The sequence below is a fragment of the Hemiscyllium ocellatum genome, chromosome 14 (assembly GCF_020745735.1).
Source record: "Hemiscyllium ocellatum isolate sHemOce1 chromosome 14, sHemOce1.pat.X.cur, whole genome shotgun sequence".
Classification (NCBI taxonomy): Eukaryota; Metazoa; Chordata; class Chondrichthyes; order Orectolobiformes; family Hemiscylliidae; genus Hemiscyllium; species Hemiscyllium ocellatum.
In genome coordinates this window covers 62,376,418-62,395,202 of record NC_083414.1, presented here as the reverse complement: position 1 = coordinate 62,395,202, position 18,785 = coordinate 62,376,418, and the positions used below count along the sequence as shown (strand labels likewise).

The 18,785-nt window shown below is 43.9% G+C and overlaps 1 protein-coding gene across 2 annotated transcripts in view; it reads left to right on the top strand.

The window, feature by feature from the left end:
* Positions 1–18,785, top strand: part of sema3h (sema domain, immunoglobulin domain (Ig), short basic domain, secreted, (semaphorin) 3H) — a 165,683-nt gene that overhangs the window by 135,135 nt on the left and 11,763 nt on the right. The window contains exons 10-15 of one of the 2 annotated variants that reach the window (XM_060835738.1): positions 5,219–5,363; positions 7,255–7,474; positions 9,448–9,536; positions 12,966–13,007; positions 14,908–15,062; positions 16,778–16,839. In XM_060835738.1, coding sequence (XP_060691721.1) covers positions 5,219–5,363; positions 7,255–7,474; positions 9,448–9,536; positions 12,966–13,007; positions 14,908–15,062; positions 16,778–16,839 — 713 coding nt within the window. Of the gene's footprint in view, positions 1–5,218; positions 5,364–7,254; positions 7,475–9,447; positions 9,537–12,965; positions 13,008–14,904; positions 15,063–16,777; positions 16,840–18,785 lie in introns of both variants that reach the window. The other variant, XM_060835737.1, reaches the window with a different exon arrangement.

Genomic DNA, 18,785 nt, shown 5'->3' with positions numbered 1-18,785 from the left:
CCTCAGGCGACTGACTGTGTGGAGTTTGCACGTTCTCCCCGTGTCTGCGTGGGTTTCCTCCGGGTGCTCCGGTTTCCTCCCACATTCCAAAGATGTGCGGGTCAGGTGAATTGGCCATGCTAAATTGCCCGTAGTGTTAGGTAGGGGTATGGGTGGGTTGCGCTTCGGCAGGTCGGTGTGGACTTGTTGGGCCGAAGGGCCTGTTTCCACACTGTAAGTAATCTAATCTTAAAAAAAAATAGGATTCACCACTGCTATAATCTCCTGCATTTTAAACATAGAACACAGAACTGTACAGCACAGGAATAGGCCCTTCGGCCTGTGATATTGTGCCAAACATGACGCCACATTAAACTAATCCTTTCTACCTGCTGTTCGTCCATATCCCTCCTTACATATTGTGCCTATCTAAAAGTCCCTTAAACACCCCTATCATACTTGCCACCACTAGCAGCATGTTCCAGACTTCTACCACTCTCTGTGTAAAAAAAACCTGCTCCTCACATCTCCTTTGAATTTTCCCTCCCTCGCCCTTAAATACATACCCCCTAGTATTAGACACTTCAACTCTGAGAAAAAGATTCTGACCATCAACCTTGTTCGCACCTCTCATTATTTTATAGACTTCCATCAAGTTTCCCTCTGCTCAAGAGGAAAAAACCTGAGTTTTTCAAGTCTCTCCTTATAGCTCCTACCCTCCAATCTGGGCAGCATCCTGGTAAACCTCTTATGCACCCACTCCAAAGCCTCCGTGAACTTCCTATAATGTGGCAAATAGAGTTAAAGCACTTTCTCTGTTACTTCACAGCCATGTGGCCTATTGTTCTTCTTAAGCCTAACCGCCTCTGACTAGTTCTGATTATCTTTGTGATCCCGTTCACTGGAAATTGGTGTCCTTGTTGTTTTGAAAGGGACAGCTCAGTGAAAATCCCAAGTACTGACTGTTCCCCTTAACGAGGGGCCTGGATAGAGTTGCATATTCTGTGCCCTAGCCTTGTATGGAAAATGCAGTCCACCCCTTTATTTACATTGACAGAACTCATGTTTAAAAAACTACAGCAATCTTCTAGTAAAATCAGTGTTTACACCAAGAAAATAGTCAGCAGAGGAAATCCCACACACAAACAATCCCAGCCACAGTGGCCAGCATTGCTACTCCATAGTGCTAGGGCGTGGATTCGATTCCAGCCTTGGGCAACTCTGTGTTGATTTTGCACATTCTCCCCGTTTCCGTGTGGGTTTCTTGGTTTTCCAGTTACCTTGCACCGTCCAAAAATGTGCAGATTAGGTAGGTTGGCCATGCTAAATTGCCCCATAGTTTCCAGAGATGCGCAGATTAGATGGATTAAGCATGGGAAATGCAGGGCCTATAGGGTTAGGGGGGGTGGGTCTGGATGGGATGCTGGTCGGAAGGTCAGTATTGACTTGTTGGGCCAACTGGCCTGCTTCCACATTGTGGGGATTCTATGACCTGCAACAGTGTGGTCTTCAGTGGTGAATGACAGGCAAAATACTCAATCATCTCCTCTCTGTCATTATATGTAGCTATATTATTGAGAGGGGTGTGGTGATACAATTCTATCCATATTCTTAGTGCATATTTATATTTAGAAAGAACAAATCTGGATGTTTCTCTTGTGTCTCTACTTTTCTTTATCATCGTTTTCAAATTAAGTATCATTTGTGCAGTTCCCTGACTTTAACCAGATCCTCAAACATGGGCCACCTCTTTGCATCCCTTGGATTTGCCTCCTTCAGAGCTTTCCATCCATCCCTACAGTCTGTGGGCTTTGGGCTAATCATGGTTTTCTGGTATAACCTTGTTTGCCTTTTACCTGGGGGTTGTGTAGTGCAATGGATAATGACTCTGCCTCAGTCTGGAAGGAAAAGGAAAACCCACCTTAAAAAAGGCGTTTAAAATGACCTGTCCATTTTGGGTTGAATATCAATCTACAAATCCTTTTAACGACGGCCAATAAGAGTCTGAAAGATTCCTGGTCAGTCTTGTGACCAGGAAGCCCCTTCCATTACTGTCTATCATTCCAGTTTACAAAAGAACTGAGGAAAGGTCACTGGACCTGAAAGGTTAACTCTGATTTCTCTCCACAGTTGCTGCAGGACCTGCTAAGCTTTTCCAGCAATTTCTGGTTTTATTCAGTTTACAACATGCATACAGAAACGTCTGTTGCCATAGTGATTGACAATACCTAAGTGAGCTTTTTACTTACTCAACTGGCGGCACGGTGGCACAGTGGTTAGCACTGCTGCCTCACAGCAACAGGGACCTGGGTTCAATTCCCACCTCAGGCGACTGACTGTGTGGAGTTTGCACGTTCTCCCCGTGTCTGCGTGGGTTTCCTCCGGGTGCTCCGGTTTCCTCCCACAGTCCAAAGATGTGCGGGTCAGGGGAATTGGCCATGCTAAATTGCCCGTAGTGTTAGGTAAGGGGTAAATGTAGGGGTATGGGTGGGTTGCGCTTCGGCGGGTCGGTGTGGACTTGTTGGGCCGAAGGGCCTGTTTCCACACTGTAAGTAATCTAATCTTAGAGGAGCCCATAAATGTGACCCTCCATTCGCACTTTGTGATGAAAGATGATCAGATCCTTTGTGTAATGTCTCCCTGTGTCAGTCCTGCCCTGAGGTGAATGATTCTTACTGCCAACTTCCAATGAAGGTATAGTTATAACACTTACCTAATAATGGTGATTGATGGCTAAGCCTTTAAAAAGGGCTTTAAACATCTGGCTCATAACCAGGATTAAATAGTTCAACAACAACAACTTGCATTTATGTAGCATCTTCATCGTGTAAAATACCCATAGGGTGTTTCGCTGGAGTGTAATCAAACAATGGCAGGCACTGGACCAAAGAAAACAAAATATTTGGATATGTCACTTGGTCCAAAGTGGGGCATCACGACAGAGAGGTTTAGAGAGAGAATCCCAGAATCCAATGTCTACAGCTAACAATGGGGAAACGAAGGAAGCGAGGAACACAATAAGAAGAATCAGAAGAAAGCAGGTTTCTCAGAAGAATATTAAGGTGAAAATATTTACTTATCATAGGAAGGACAAAGCCTGGAAGAGATTTGAATGTGAGGATGAGATTTTGAAAAAGAGAAAAAACACTTATTGAATCTCTTGGCTTTGGTGGAGACAGAATAGATGCTGTCTGACCTGCTGAGTATTTTCAGCATTTTCTGCTCTAATTTCCAGCATCCTCAGCGTTCTGCTTTAGAGTGTGACTTTTAGATTGGAGACAACAGGGGGAACCAGGAGGCAAAGACAATTCAACGAGTGTGAGGGCGAGTTGGAAATCAATGCAGGTCCTTTCAGAATGGTGCCGATCTGGATAAAGTTGAAAACAAAGAGATATGCAGCCACTGGAATTTGCTGTTGTCTGCATGTGAGGCAACATGTCACTGACTGGAAGTGAATGTGGGTCATAGGACTTCCTCTCCGGCAATGTGTCTGCTGATATTTTGTCAATCTTTTGATATGTTATTGCTCCATTTGACAGCAAAGATCAACTTAAACTATCAGTAGCTCAGATAGAGCAGATAAAGTTTCTAAACAAGCCACAATTATCATTCCTGAAGCAGCACGGTCTTGGCAATGTACACAGGAAGCCCAGGGTTTCATGTTCCGGATTGCCACGAGGTGTGTGGCATTTGTAGTCTGGTCAGAGCTGGCATAATATTATCTTGACTCCTTGTACTTTCATACACCTTGTCATCTGAGCAATTGATCTCCATTTTGAGAAGATCATTAGTTATTTTAATTCATCTTAGATTGTGCACTTTGCAGGCAAAATAGGCATTGGTTACCTGCCCCAATTGTCTTTGAGAAAGTGAGTGTTGGACCACATCTTGGACCACTGCATTGTGTGTGGAAGCTAAATTTCTTTCTTGTTTCAGTATGAACCATGTGCTTTGAGAGCTAATGGAAAGTGTAACATTCAGGAACCAGTTTCAAGAGGTTGAAACATTTGACTGTTCCAAAATATTAGTTAAATTCAATACTGCCTAGGAGCAAGCGTTTGTTTAATGCAAGAGTTTCAGGAGGTCAGTCAGAACTCTTCAGGGGTTTTTGAAGAGTGGTTTCTAGCTCCCACTTACGGTCAGACATAGGCAGAAGCGGGCTGCGTGCAAAAACATTCAGTTGAGCTGTGCTCCTAAGGAGACAACTTCGTATTTGGTTCAGTGCATCTGGACCTGAGGAAGAAGTTCGAGGAGTCAGTAGGTGCATCATAAATAGGATGATCAATGAGAAGGCAATGACAGCCCTGTGCTGAGGGGAAAAAAAACCCAGGGGTCTGTAGGTGCAACAATGTGTTGGAGCTAAGACTTGAAAAAGTCTTGTAAGTTGTAGGAGCTTGGAAAACCTCTTTGACCCATTAAGGGTTCAGTGCAGCTAAGAGTAAAGGTGAAGGAATCCCACAAGCAAGTGGATGCATACTTGAAAAGGAAAAAAAATAGATAGGGGGTAGGATTAGTTACTTTTTTATTTATTCATTCATGGGATATAAACATCTCTGGTGAGGCAAGCAATTATTGTTAATTCCTGTTCACCAAGTCAACGGTGAACCCTTTTGCTTGTGGTTCTGAAGTTATATGTAGACCAGGCCAGTTAAGGAGAGCAGATTTCCTTCTCTTAAGGACATTAGTGAATTAGATGGGTTTTAAAAATAATTGATAGTAGTTTCCAGCCATCATTACCAAGACTAGCTTTCAATTCCAGGTTTTTTTAAAAATAATATTTTTACTATAGTAATTGAATTTGAACTTGAGGATTTAACCCATTGCCCCAGGCAATGCTCTCTGGGCTTCTGCATTGTTCGACAGTGACTTTACCACCGCACCATTAGCTCCCCAAATAGCTCTTTCTATGAACCAGCATTGGCTCAAAATGGGCCAAATAGCCTCCCTATCCACTACAAGAGCCTTTAAAGTGCCAGATTAGATTATCAGCTGCTTACCATTCTGCAGCACAGTTCAGAGGGGCACCTGGATACAATAAAGAATTTAGTAAATTCAGATTAAATTCCTCTCGGTCTCAAAACAATTGATTGAACCAATTGAAAGAGTTAATTAGGAGATCATATTAACTTCCAGAATTTGAAACATGATCCCTTCATCATTGTGCTAATTAGAAGATTCATATAGAAGGAGGTTAATGTAAATGTTAGTCTAGTGCCCATTTTTTTTTGCTTCTTTCCAGCAATATTCTCAATGGGTCAGCGGTCTGTGTGTACAAGATGGCTGACATTATAATGGCCTTCAAAGGAGAGTTTGCTCATAAAGAGGGCCCTGACTACAAGTGGGTGACCTACCCAGGGCGTGTCCCCTTCCCTCGCCCTGGAACGGTGAGTAATATTAATAATCTCGGAGGCAGTGTGCACTCCCGGTGACCAGTGTGCTCTGGGCTGTAACATTGAAAAGTTATTGAAAAGCAGTTTCTAGGTCACAGTTAATTGGAGAAGACAGACAGGAGAAACAGGCCGCATGTGAAGGCATCCAGCTGAGGAGATAACTTAGTGCCATCAGTTCTGTGCAGTCTGAACTCAGGAAGAAGTTCGAGGAATCTAGTTTAGCAGGGGCTCAGTGGTGAGCACTACTGTCTCACAGTGCCAGAGACACAGGTTCATTTCTAGCCTTGGGTGACTGTGTGGAGTTTGCACTTCCACCCCATGTCTGTGTGGGTTTCCTCCAGGTCCTCCAGTTCCCTCCCAAAGTCCAAAGATGTGTAGGTTAGATGGATTGACCATGCTAAATTGCCTATGTATCCAGAGGTGTATGGGTTAGGTGGATTAGCCATGGGAAACACAGGGCTACAGGGATAGGGTAGGGGGGTGGGGTGTTCTTTGGACGGTCAGTGTGGACTCAAAGGGCCGAATGGCCTGCTGCCACGCTATAGGGATTATGTGAGTCAGTAGATCTCATTAAATTAAAACTGAAATTCTTTTTGTTCTCTGGTGTGTCAGTCTGGGAAAATTTCCTGTGTGGGCCTGAACATAACAATGCAGTTCATCCATCCATGTCGTATATGTTTGGCACGAAGGCAAATTTGTGGCCTACCCATGCTTCATCTGAGCTGTTTTCTTGTCAGTTTTTGGACATTCTAGCTTGCCTTACTCAGTTCCAGATCTGCCCCCCCTCAAGCGGGAATTGAGCGCCTGCCATTGAACCACATGCTCACCAAGCCCAATGAGCTAACCAGCTCAGTAACCCTGCACCCAAAGAATGGTAAAGAAAGAAGATAAAATGTGCTAGAGCATGAAAAGAAAGGCATCAAACCCAATCCATTTACTGTTCTCATGCAATTTCTCCCATTGACTGGGGAAGAAATGCAGAGAGAAATAGGGATAACATTAACATCATGTGCCATGATCAGTGCAAATCATGAGCTTCACCCACCCAGCGCTTGCCTTCTTCCCAGAGATGCAATCTCTCCCCCTGGAAACTACGATGGCTGATTGAGTCAATGTAAAAGATCTCACGGAGTTACTCAAAGACAAACAGGAAGCTGCTTTTGCGGTTCTGGCCAATATTCACCCTGAAGCCCACACATCAAAAGTAGATTAACTGGCCACTTATCACATTTGTTCCTCTTCCTGTTCTGCAGAAATTGGCTGACACACTTGCCTACAAGAGTGATGACACTTTTTAACTGGAATTACTTCCTGAAGACATGAACGGGAATAGATTTTGAGTCCAACAACTTATGTTGGAATTCCATTTGAAATGGGGGCGGGGAACAGAGAATTAGAATAAATCCTGGCACGTTTATGCATTGTGAGAGACTCTTCTTCAGAACTAGACAATTGGCTGTTCTGTTGTCTTAACAGCCCTGATAATCCTGGTTCAAACATAAATGCTATGAGAAACCAATTGTGCAACAATCAGATTCCGCAAAGTCAATTTATGAGCGAAATATTCATCAGGCCACCTGGAAAACTGCTTTGAATCAACAATTATTAAATATAATGTGGTCTTCTGTTAATCACCCCTCACATTTTTATAGCAAGCCAACTTCAGAGATTTCCCTGGTGGTTTATTTTGTACCATCTTCCAGAAATCACTCAATCATTGGAACACCCAGAAGAAAGCCACATGGACATGGGGAGAATGGATAGTCGCCCAAGGCCGGAAAACCTACAAATCACACTCGATCATCGGTGACAATTTTGTGAAAACCTGGAAATGCAAAGTCTTATCTGTCACAGTTTTACATTTCCACTTGTTATTTACTTGCAGTGTCCCAGCAGCACCTATGGGAGCTTCAAGTCAACTCGTGAATATCCAGATGAAGCAATCTTCTTCATTCGAACTCATCCACTTATGCATGACTCTGTCTACCCTGTGGGCAAACAGCCGGTGCTAATGCAAGTTGGTGTGGACTACAAGTTTACCCGGATTGCTGTGGATCGGGTTGAGGCTGTGGATGGACAGTATGACGTGATGTTTATTGGAACAGGTACATAGCCAATAAAAACCTTTTTAACTGTACCTCTCAAAACAAATTAACTGCTAATAACAACTTCAGTTGAATTATTATCTTAATGATTAATTAGTTGCATGTAAATTATATTTCTCAAAACAAATTAACAACTTTACAATGGGGCATCCTATTTCAGTTAAATTATTACCGTAACGATTAATCAGTTGCACGTAAAGGACTATTCTGAGGATGCTTTATCTCCCAACTGCAAAACAACTAACCCTGCAATTTTTTGAAATATTTTATGCAAGTCTTACACCATATGCAAGATGTAAACCTCTCAACAAGGCAGAATAGGTGCCAGTGTGCTTCGTAGGCTTCCACCCTCGGGCGACTGTCTGTGTGGAGTTTGCATGCTCTCCCAGTGTCCGCATGGCTTTCCTCTGGGTGGGCTAGTTTCCTCCCACAATTCAAAGATGTGCAGGTTAGGTGGATTGGCATGCTAAATAGCCCACCGTATCCAAGGTCGTGCAGGCTAGGTGGATTAATCATGGGGAATGCAGGGTTACACAGGTAGGGTAGGGGGTGGGTCTGCATAGGGTGCTCTTTGGGAGGTTGGTGTGGACTTGATGGGCTGAATGGCCTGCTTCCACACTGTAGGGGTTCTATGATTCTACAACTGGATTGGCTTCCTCTGGTAAATGTACGAGCTCTTGCTATGGGCATGTCCAGTATAGTGTAGCAGCACGTAAACTGGCAGAAGTTCATCCTAAACAAATCTAAGTTGTTGTCATTGGAGATGTAGATATTTTATAATAAATCTTTCTTTTCAAATGTGTTTGATACCACTCTGGAGCATGTGGGATTTCAACCCAACCTTCCTGGCCCAGATGTAGGGACACTACCACTGCACCACTAGAGTTCCTCACTGAAGTATACCAGTATCAGGCTAATAATCATTTCCCTACCTATGGTACAAAAGTAGAGAGAAAGATGTAGGATAAAAAACTACCTCTGCTTTCTGTACCAGAGTTTCCCATGTTATAATATTAACACCTGGGGTGACAGAATTAATAAGTATAAAAGCTGTGGCCAATTCGAAGAAACCCAGGAAGAAGCCTTCCTAATATTTTGAGGCAGTTCTATTTTTCCCTCGTTCACCTCTTGCTGTCTTCCTCATTGTCACTGTCTTTCCTGAGCTGGCCTGATTCACCACCACTTTACCAGGGGTGGTCTGTGGATGGAGGTATTGTCGATGCCACATCCCTTGGGCACATTTACTCCACTGAAGCTCACTTCAATATTCAGAGACCAGAGCTCTGGCCTCCTGATCACCACAACAATGTGTCCATTCCTACAGCTTTCCATCTTTCAGATTCCATTTCAGAAATTGCAGCTTTGTGCACCGCTATAGATAGTTACCTCACAGTCAGCACATGAGAAAGCACACACAATCCATCTGGAAAGAGCCTAAAAGATCAGCGAGGTAAACCTTTGTACCACCAAGTACTAATGAATTTGTTGTACACAGTATCATGAAATATTTCCTACAATCCCTGTTTACCAATGATCTTTAGCACTGGAGCCCTTCATGGATGACACTTGATGTTGCCAGGAATGAGCTGGAATCCTGTAGCCTTACCTCAGAATGTGGTAAGAGTACAGAATGTTCTTAGACCAGCCAGGGCCTTAGAAATAATTAGGCGTTCTTCAAAAAAAATCAACTTTGTAAGTTTTATTTTTTGCTAGTGTTGGTTGCTGTTTGCAATAAAGTAATTCAGCTTCCATCGTCTTGCATATTTAAGCAAGAGCCATTTAATCTGTTCAAACAAGGGTTGCGGGCTTGTTTTGGATATTCATGAAAGCAGAGAGAGAAAAGCCCCTGGTCAGATATTATAGGTTGGAATGTCTGCTCCTCCCTTACTGATTATACTGAGACATTGAATCTCTGGTGTGTACAGGCCACACTGTATAAGAATAGCTGATCATCGTATTGTATTTTCTTACAGATACTGGGGTGGTCCTGAAATCCATCTATGCTCCTAAAGCAAACCAGGAGGTGGAAGAGATCATTTTAGAGGAGTTGGAAGTATTCCCGGTAAGTGGGAATTGTCACAGAGGTAACTGAATGTAACCCATTCCGTGGCTTCCTGAAGCGACCATATCATTCCCTTCCATTCACTTCTCCATTTGATACATCCGCCATGGAGCACAGCAAATGTTACAGGGGAGGTCAAAATTGCAAAACAGATCAAAGGCAACAGTGCTGCAGTCGGGGGGGATAGTGGTTTCATTTTGCAATGTTTTCAATTTCAATTTGTAGGGTTTAAGAAGAACTAGCCATGAAGGGGAAGGGGAGGGAGAGAGCCAGACATAGTGAGGGAGTGTGAGGGGACTCGTGGACGGAGTGAGGGGGTGTGAGGGGAGACGCGGACAGAGTGAGGGAGTGTGAGGGGAGACGCGGATGGAGTGAGGGAGTGTGAAGGGAGACGTGGGCGGAGTGAGGGAGTGTGAGGGGAGACGCGGGCCGGAGTGAGGGAATGTGAAGGGAGACGTGGGCGGAGTGAGGGAGTGTGAGGGGAGATGCGGACGGAGTTCTGCCTTTGTATCAGATCAGGTAAAAGATCAGCTATGGACTCCACTTTCCCAACCTATCCCCTATATTCCTCAATTCCGTTATTGCCGAATAATTTATCCAGTCACAGTCTGAAAATGTTTTCAACAGCATAGCAATCATAAGCATCAGGGTAGAGAATGCCAAAAATTCACAATTTCGAGAGAAGAAGGCTTTTTTTAACATCTCAGCTCTTAAACGTGTTGAATTTTTATTCTAAGATTAGGATCTCTGGTTTTAGATGCCAGTGGGGAAGAGAGAGTCTCCGAGCATCAATCCTGTCAAGTCCATTAAGAAGTTTGTTGTCTGAATTCATATCTTATTCTTCCTAATTCCAAAATGTGCTCCATGAAATTTCTCTTCATAGGATAACCCTTTCATCTCAGGAATTTATCTAATGAGCCTCTGAGACAAGTATATTACAGAGGCTATACTGTGTAAGGTCATCCAGGTACAGTCTCACTCATGTCCCAGCCCTTCACGAAGCAGGATAACAGACCAAAGAAGGAATTTTGTTCTCGAAACATTAACTGTGTTTCTCTCTCCACAGACCCTGCCAGGCCTGCTGAGTTTCTCCATTTTTATACCATTTGTCTTGTAATTTACTCACTACACTTGCCAGTTACCTTTCTCGCAGTACAAGTACATCTAAATCCTTCAGCATGCCAATATCACGAGCCCTTTCACCTCTTCCATTCCACCCATCGAAGTGAATAAGTTCACATTTACGTGCATTATTCTCCATTTGCCACCTCCTTGCCTGTTCACTCAACCTGTCAATCTCCTTTTACAGATTTTCTGCTCCTCAAATTCTCATGCCCCATCAGGAGGTTAGAACTGGGGTTCGGGTGTGCAGCAAGTTCAGTTGTGACCGAAAGGCAATGAGAAAATACACAGGAGCTGAAGTCTAGCTAGTGTGAGCCATACTGCTTGGAATCCTCTGTCCTAGAGGTGGCAGGCTTGATGGAGTGGCGGTGAGCAAAAACCCCACTGCACCCTGCCTCCCTTAGCATTATATTCTGGGTGAGAAGGCCCATGGTCACCCTACCTGGCCTCATGCTAATTCAAGACCTGGAGTGACCAATTAAGAACCGTTGGTGGGATTGACCCAACTGAAAGAGATTTCCCTTGATCAAAAGCACACACTGCCTCAATGAGGAACTGAACATTGTTCCCAATGCACTGCTCCCTCTTTCCTTATGTCCTTCAACTGGGAACCCCCTCCTCATGCTCCCCCCAGCCGAACCCCCAAACTAGCCACTTATGTGAGTGCCGTTCAAGTCCAGCCACTCTCCCTGAATGGAACTCGTACCTCAGAGTCTTGATTCCAAGCAAAGTCCCGTTAGGTGTCTCCCCAGAGCCTGCTTGGTGTGCAATTGCAGTAGGCCTTCACTGGAAGAGGCAGCGGTGGGCGGGGGGCTTGTCCTAGGTCAGCGCCCCAGTGGACAAGATGGCAGCCACCCACCGCGCCCCCCCCCACCTCCCCCCAAACACGATCCCAGTGCTGAGGCTAAAAATTGGAAGGATCCATTGGAGGAGCCACCTGAGTTAAATTGGCACAAAGATTAGGAAAACTGTGAAACAGAAACAGGAGAATTGGAGCCAATGCTCAATGGAGTTGGAGGGCTAGGGGGAGGGATGAAATTCAGGTTAATTATTTCAAGGAACAAAGGGATCTCAGTTCAGGAAGAGACCAGTGCAAAGAGACTGTATATTTAGGCAATGTAGAAATGTTCCTGATGTGTGCATGATCCTAATAAGGATATTTCTTGGCAAACCACTTGCACATTTATGAGGTTTCAGTCAGGCAAGTCACGTTAGTGTGCTTGCTGTGGGTTTCTGCACCCCAGAGACTTTGCTGGCACGAGATATATCAAAAAATCCAAACTAAGGCCTGCTGTGCTAATACCTACATGAATACCAGCCACTGAATTACTATTGCCAGGGGATTAGTTAGAATATGTGCTCTTATTGAGAGCCTTCTATGGCACTACTGCTTTTAAAATGTATTTTCAGCTGCTCCTTGTGGTTCTGCTTAGCCAATCAGACCATTGACGGCCTGATCAAAACAAAGCCCAGACAACAGAGAAACAAAATTCATTTTTTTGTTTTCTCTCATAGCCCAACTACAATACAGGGCCATATGTGGGCACCTCCCAATTTTGTAATAGATCAGAAAGGGGCCTTTGCATCGGCCATTTGATGCAGAGTTCACTTGCAGGGGCTTCTGGAGTGAGGAGGCCGACTTATTATGCTCTGTCCAAAGAAAAACCTGAGGGAATGAAAGAAGCTCACCCAATGATGTGCTCTACTGGAGGGAAAAATATATTTTGCTAGTTTACGGATTGGACAACATTTGTTACTCGTCATCAATACTGTCCCTCCTGTGTGGGAGCAGGCCATTCAGTCCACACCCGTTTAAACCCACCCTCCTTTTAACCCTGCATTTCCCATGGTTAAACCACCTAGCCTACACTTCTCTGGATACAACAGGAAAATCTAGCACGCCCAATTCCCAAATCACTGGACTGTGGGAGGAAACCGGAGCCCCCAGAGGAAACCCATGTAAACACAGGGAGAATGGGCGCCCGAGGGCGGAGTCAAACCTGGGTCCCTGATATTAAAGGGCAGCAGTGCTAACTGCTGAGCCACAGTGCCGTCCTAATGTCGTCATTGCTCGAGTGGTTTTCTACAGCACTTCAGGAGGATAGTGGGTAATTCACTGGCATTACATACAGGATCGATTTGATAAAGACAGCAGGATTCCTTTCCCTGAAGGATATATTGAAATAGTTATGTTTTTCTTGTCCACTGCTGCTCCTGAGCCTTAAACAAAAATGTCAGAAAAAAGTTTCAACTCTGAACATCGTAAGTACTGTGCCACCCTCTTATTATGATTTGATTTCTCTTCAGGACAAATCACCCATCACTTCATTGAACCTGTCCAGAAAGCGGGTAAGCAAGTGTATTCTGAATATTTGATAGTTATTTGTGATAAGCCGTAATTAAATTGTTGCATTGAATTCAAGACCATAACATCCTGAGCGACAGACTATGAAAATTATATCCAGTAAGTAATAGAGCAGAGAGTACTTCTCATAGCTAATATAGTCCAAAAGTTCACATTTAACTTCTAAAATCAACAACCCAAGAAACTGTCCAATTACGAGAAAGATTGACAGAACTTCATGGCGCCCAGCTGTACAACACAAACATCAATAGTTCTTGGAGCAAAAAAAATATTCTGGCACATGGTATCTCGTTTCTCTCAGTCGTGTCTTCAGCCTGTACTTTGGTAGCTTAGCGCCCGGGCAGATGACCTCATGTTCTGCCACCCCACAGTGAGGGAATGTCCGTGCCCTGAATAATATTTAAAAGGAGCAGGAATTAAACGAACAGTAACTCTTACTGTGTTTTTCACTGACCCGTGAGGCAGGGAGGTAAACTGTGTTGGAAGTGCCAGGTGTGATCTGCTCTGGGGACACTGGCAGGTGGTACTGAATTGAATTTATTGTCACATGTGCCGAGGCACAGTGAAAAGCTTTATCTTGCGATCAATACAGGCAGATCACATAATTAAATAGCATAGATAGTAAATAATAGGTAAACAGCCGCAAAAACAAAAACACAGGTACAGGCGAATGTTAAGTGTTTGTGAGTCCATTCAGTATCCTAACAATGGTAGGATAGAGACAGTTGTGAAACCGGCTGGTGCATATGTTGAGCCTTCTGTACCTTTTCCCTGATGGTAGAGGTTGTAGAAAAACATTGCCAGGGTGGGATGGATCTCTAGGAATGCTGGCGGCCTTTCCTTGACAGCGGACCTGGTAGATGGACTATACTAGGGTGGTACAGGTATCCCTAAGCAAGCTCAGGCAGGACAGAAGCCCTCCCATGGAGCAGAAGGGCAAAAGCTCGCTTGATTTTGATTTTCGGTATGAGTGGGGCCTCACAATCCTTTTGACCTTTTGGGTTTTAAGCAGGAGGTCTCGGAAAAGTTGTCGCGGGAAGCGTTCACAGTGACATCGCTTTCTGATCCTTTTCATGTCCGCTCTTCCTCAGGGAACACTGGCCACATATTAAAATTGATAAGTTGAAACTTGGGAGAGATTTCCAGACACCAAACATTTTTTCCGGTTTCAGAACCCATATATCACTATAATTACCGAGCCGCTGTTGAGTCTGTGAGTGTCTCTAACTCTGTCTGTCTCAGAGGGTTATACCAGAGAATTTGCACGAGCTGCATGCTCCTGTATGTCGTGGGTATCTCAATGGAGGACGGTGGGCACACTGCACTGTGCCATTCTGTCCTTTGATTTCAGCACATCTGACATTTCTGGGTCAATGTCCGTGCCACTGACTAAATGTCAGAGCAAATCTTGGAGCCGGACTGGTGTATAAAGTCCAGACCCAGTCTCCACAGCACTTTCAGATCAGACATTAAACTCGAGACCCTGTCTACACTCACAGCTCAATGTAAAGGACCCCAGTGTTGAGGAGGAGCAGAGAAGTTCTCCTTGTCCTGAAGTGAGTGTGGGCACACTGTGAAGGTGATACGGATTCAACAGTAACTTTCCAGACTTGTAAAAAAAGGATAACACAATCCGGACAATGGGGAGAGAAGGGGGGAGTGAATGGGACTAAATTATCAGCTCATTCAAAGAGCTGGTATAAGCAGAATGGGTCTCCTGGCCTCCTGCTGTGCTGTGATCTGAGCTTAAAGAATGGTGCCTTGAAATTATCTCGAAACGTCGAATTCTCTACTCCTGAGATGCTGCCTGGCCTGCTGTGCTTTGACCAGCAACACATTTGCAACCTTGAAATTATTAGATAACAATGTCTTTCATTACAGCAGTGGTTGTATCTTGGCTCAAAGAGTGGCTTGGCCCAGGTCTCCTTGTACCAGTGTGATCTGTACGGTAAGGGCTGTGCTGAATGCTGCTTGGCGAGGGACCCTTACTGCACGTGGAACGGAAGCTCCTGCAGCACCTACCTACCCAGCAGTCGCAGGTCAGTCAGTCGCTGCAGTAATTGCTTTGCTTGAGTAATGTTTTGTTGGCTTGCTACCTTGCCGGCGTGCCAGCGTGGACACACCACAAATGCCCAGATGGAGCTTGACCTGTCTATTGCGTACAGGATATTTTCAAAATTAATTCCTGAAGAAGGGCTCATGCCCGAAACGTCGACTCTCCTGCTCCTTGGATGCTGCTTGAGCTGCTGCGCTTTTCCAGCAACACATTTTCAGCTCTAATCTACTCCAGCCCTACAACCCTGCAGTATTCTAATTCTGCCTCTTGAGCATTTCCAATTTAACCATTCCAACACTCCCAGCAGTCTTCTGCTGGGAGGCAGTAGGCTCTGAAAAACCGTGGCGAAATCTCTCCACCTCGTTACCTCCTTCCTCTGCTTTAAATCGCCCTTAAAACCTTCCTCTTTGGTCTTTGTTATGCCAGTCCATGCCAAATGTAATCCCAGACTAAAATAGTCCCACCTGTCCGCTCCTGGCCCATATCCCTCCAAACTTGCCCTGTTCATGTAATTATCTTTGTGTCTAGTAACTGTTCCCTCATCCACCACTTCCTCAAGAAGTTCATTCCACAAGCAAATCACCCTCTGTGTAAAGATTTGCCCCCCTTTTTAAAAAAATTTCTCTCCTCCTGACCATAAAAATGCACCCCCATGTCTTGAAATCTCCCATCCTAGGAAAAGATACCTATCATTAATCCTATTTGTACCCCTCATGATTTTACAAACCTCTATAAGGTCACCTCTCAATCTCCTATGCTCCAGTGAAAGAAGTCTCAGCTCATTCAGCCTATCGTTATAACCCAAAGTTTCCAGCAACATCCTGGTAAATCTCTTCTGGACCCTACAAGACATTAAAATGGCACACCTTTTCTGAAACATCATAATGAGAGACTTTGCGAATTTTACACAAGGAGTGTCGTTGAACTGGTGTTGAATATTCATGATTCTGTCACCAGACTTCGAACACCAATACTACTTGAAATGTGGACTAGCATCTCCAGGATTACGTGAATACATTAAACGTTTTGTACCTCATTATTCACTTTGAATGATGACAGTGCAGAGCAATCATTAGCACAGGCATCCCTTATCTTGTTGCTATCTTGTTAGGTGCTCCAATAGTATACCCTGAAGAAAAAAGGGATCAAAATCCTTCGATAATACATGCACAGTTTTCATATTTCCTATGAAATTTCATATTGAGTATTTCATATTTAAAGCACGTAAACTCCTCAATTAAATTCTGGGCTGTCATTTCCAGTATCCAATTCTCTATAAATAATCCATACCAACCCTTCAATTAAATCCCGGTTTGTAGTTCACTGGTGGCCATTCATTAAAATAATAAGAATATATACATTGTAAACACCTCAAAGTCTTGGATTAGTTTCCAGTTTATAAATCTCCTGGGGATCCATTTAATATATAAACATTCAACACACCCTCCCCTCATTAAATGCAATTATTACTCTCTAATTTCACCACATAAACAGACTATCTGTGAGGTAACTATTATGGATTGGGCAGCTTTCAAAAACCTTCCCAAGGCAACAGATCTGGCCACTGACATAAGTCATCTGAACACATAACTGTTGGATACAGTTCAAATAAACCACAGGATAAAAGAGAGTGCTTTAGACTGAGATTTCAATGGATTGCTGTTGAACCTGACCCCTTGCTGTTATGTTTGCTTGCAGAAGACACACTCGACAGGTCACTCTGAATGGAGATCCTTTGACTCAGTGCTTCAATCAGGGAGGTAAGTATCACAAGGGAACGAAGAGGTCACCCATTCCTGAATGTAATCTTTGAAACTCCCCTGCATTTAAGAAAAAGCCTCGTCAAACTGTTTGGCTTTAAATTAGATTTGTGCAAAAGGCCTTTTTTTTGGGGGCAAACAATGAAGTAATTTTCCAGTGTTGCAGCTCCCAAATACAGAAGGGCAAAAAGAGATGAAAACAATCCTTCCAATTGACACAATCAGCTGGACAGAAGTGAAAGAGGAGGCCTGTTTTATTTGGATTTCTATAAGAGGCATTACAGCAACTCTTCAAGGCCTCTTTGACATACCTCCCAAGTCCATGACCTCCATCACCAAGAAGGACAAGGGCTTTTGGGACCACCACCACCTACATGTTCACCTCCAAGCCACACGCCTTCAGAGTCGTTGGATCAAAATCCTGGAACTCCCTCCCTGACAGCACCTTGTGTGTACCTACATCCCCAAAGGTTGTGGCGGTTCGGGAAGGTAGCTCACTGGCACCAGAAAAGTTAAGGAGTAATGCAAAGAATTTTCAAACTACAGTAAAAGGTTAAGTGTTAACCTGAAATAGAAAGAGATCTTAGAGAGAACAACCAGAGCAATTCGTGAGAGGGCATTTAGTAAAAGCTTACAAAATGTTCTAATTTATTTTACTAATGTAATACAAGGGAACAATTGTACAGTAAAACAGAACAGCCTTCATCTATTTTGAAATCAAAAGACACTGTCCACTTGGAAAGTTGTTTGAATGTGAAGCAGAATAAGTAGAGATCAGGATCTGTTTCTGATCAAGGATGTAAGAAGCTTTTTGTGTACACCAAGCTCCAATCAATATAACCTCATGAGCCAACAGTGTGTGAAGTTAAAGGCACTGGCAAAAGATGAAAGGGAACCAGATATCACAAACTAGCTATTTGCAATCTTAACAAAGAACCAGCTTTTAAACCCTTTCACATATTACCCTAACACTGACCCTCATTTACTCAAAGCTTGCTTGGGAGTTGAGCACCTAACATGGTGATCAATACTTAAATGAGGTCTTACAAATTTTTCATCATCGCTGCCCTTCGGGACGTGAGTGTTGTTCTATTCAATTCTATTCGGGACGTGAGTGTTGTTCTATTCTATTCGTGACTATTCAATCTTGGAAGTCAGCTTATCAATGCCACTTTCGCCAGCAGCCACTGCACAATGATCAGGATTGAGAACATTAATGGATGTGTTCCTTCCTTGCTCTGTGATACAGTTTTAAATCTCAAGCACTGAGTGAGCTGAATGAGAATGGGCACACAGTTCAATGGCTGGCTCGATCGCATTGGAGGGGTGTGGGGGTGGGGAAGACAGCTTGGTGGTCACTGAGGAATGAGGCTTTAAAATCAAATCAAAGTGAGACGCAAAAAAGAGGTTGGCGCGGTGATGCATGTGGAACCTGATCGGAGCCTGAATGTCGTCCAGGACCTTCTCTCTTCACAAGCCACAAATTCACCCACAAAAGGCTTAATAATGGCTTGGGTTTCAGAAAAGTAATGATCAGAGGGTTTGTAAGATTAGTAGGCTGCCTTGCTAGAAAAATACTGGCAGCTGGCTGGCTCTGTGTAATCTTGTACGGGTGTGAACGTGTACAGCAAAGAGGAATGGGACATCAAAGTTCACTTTTGTCTTCCTCTGTCAGCACCAATCACTTCAGGGTCAGGCACAGGACATGCTGAACGGTGGGTAAAATGCTTTGGATTGGTGTCATCGTACTCTCACAGATTTGACACCATGTGAGTTGGAGCAGGCTAAAGATTATTTCACTGCCCTTTTAACATCGTGCCAGGTCTGGTACAGATGCTAATTATTTGAGTATGCACAAGCTTACATGAGCTTTGCAGGGTCACTAGACTCAAACCTTGGGATTAGAGGTGACAGACCACCCTGGATTTGGATTTTTTGGCCACTAG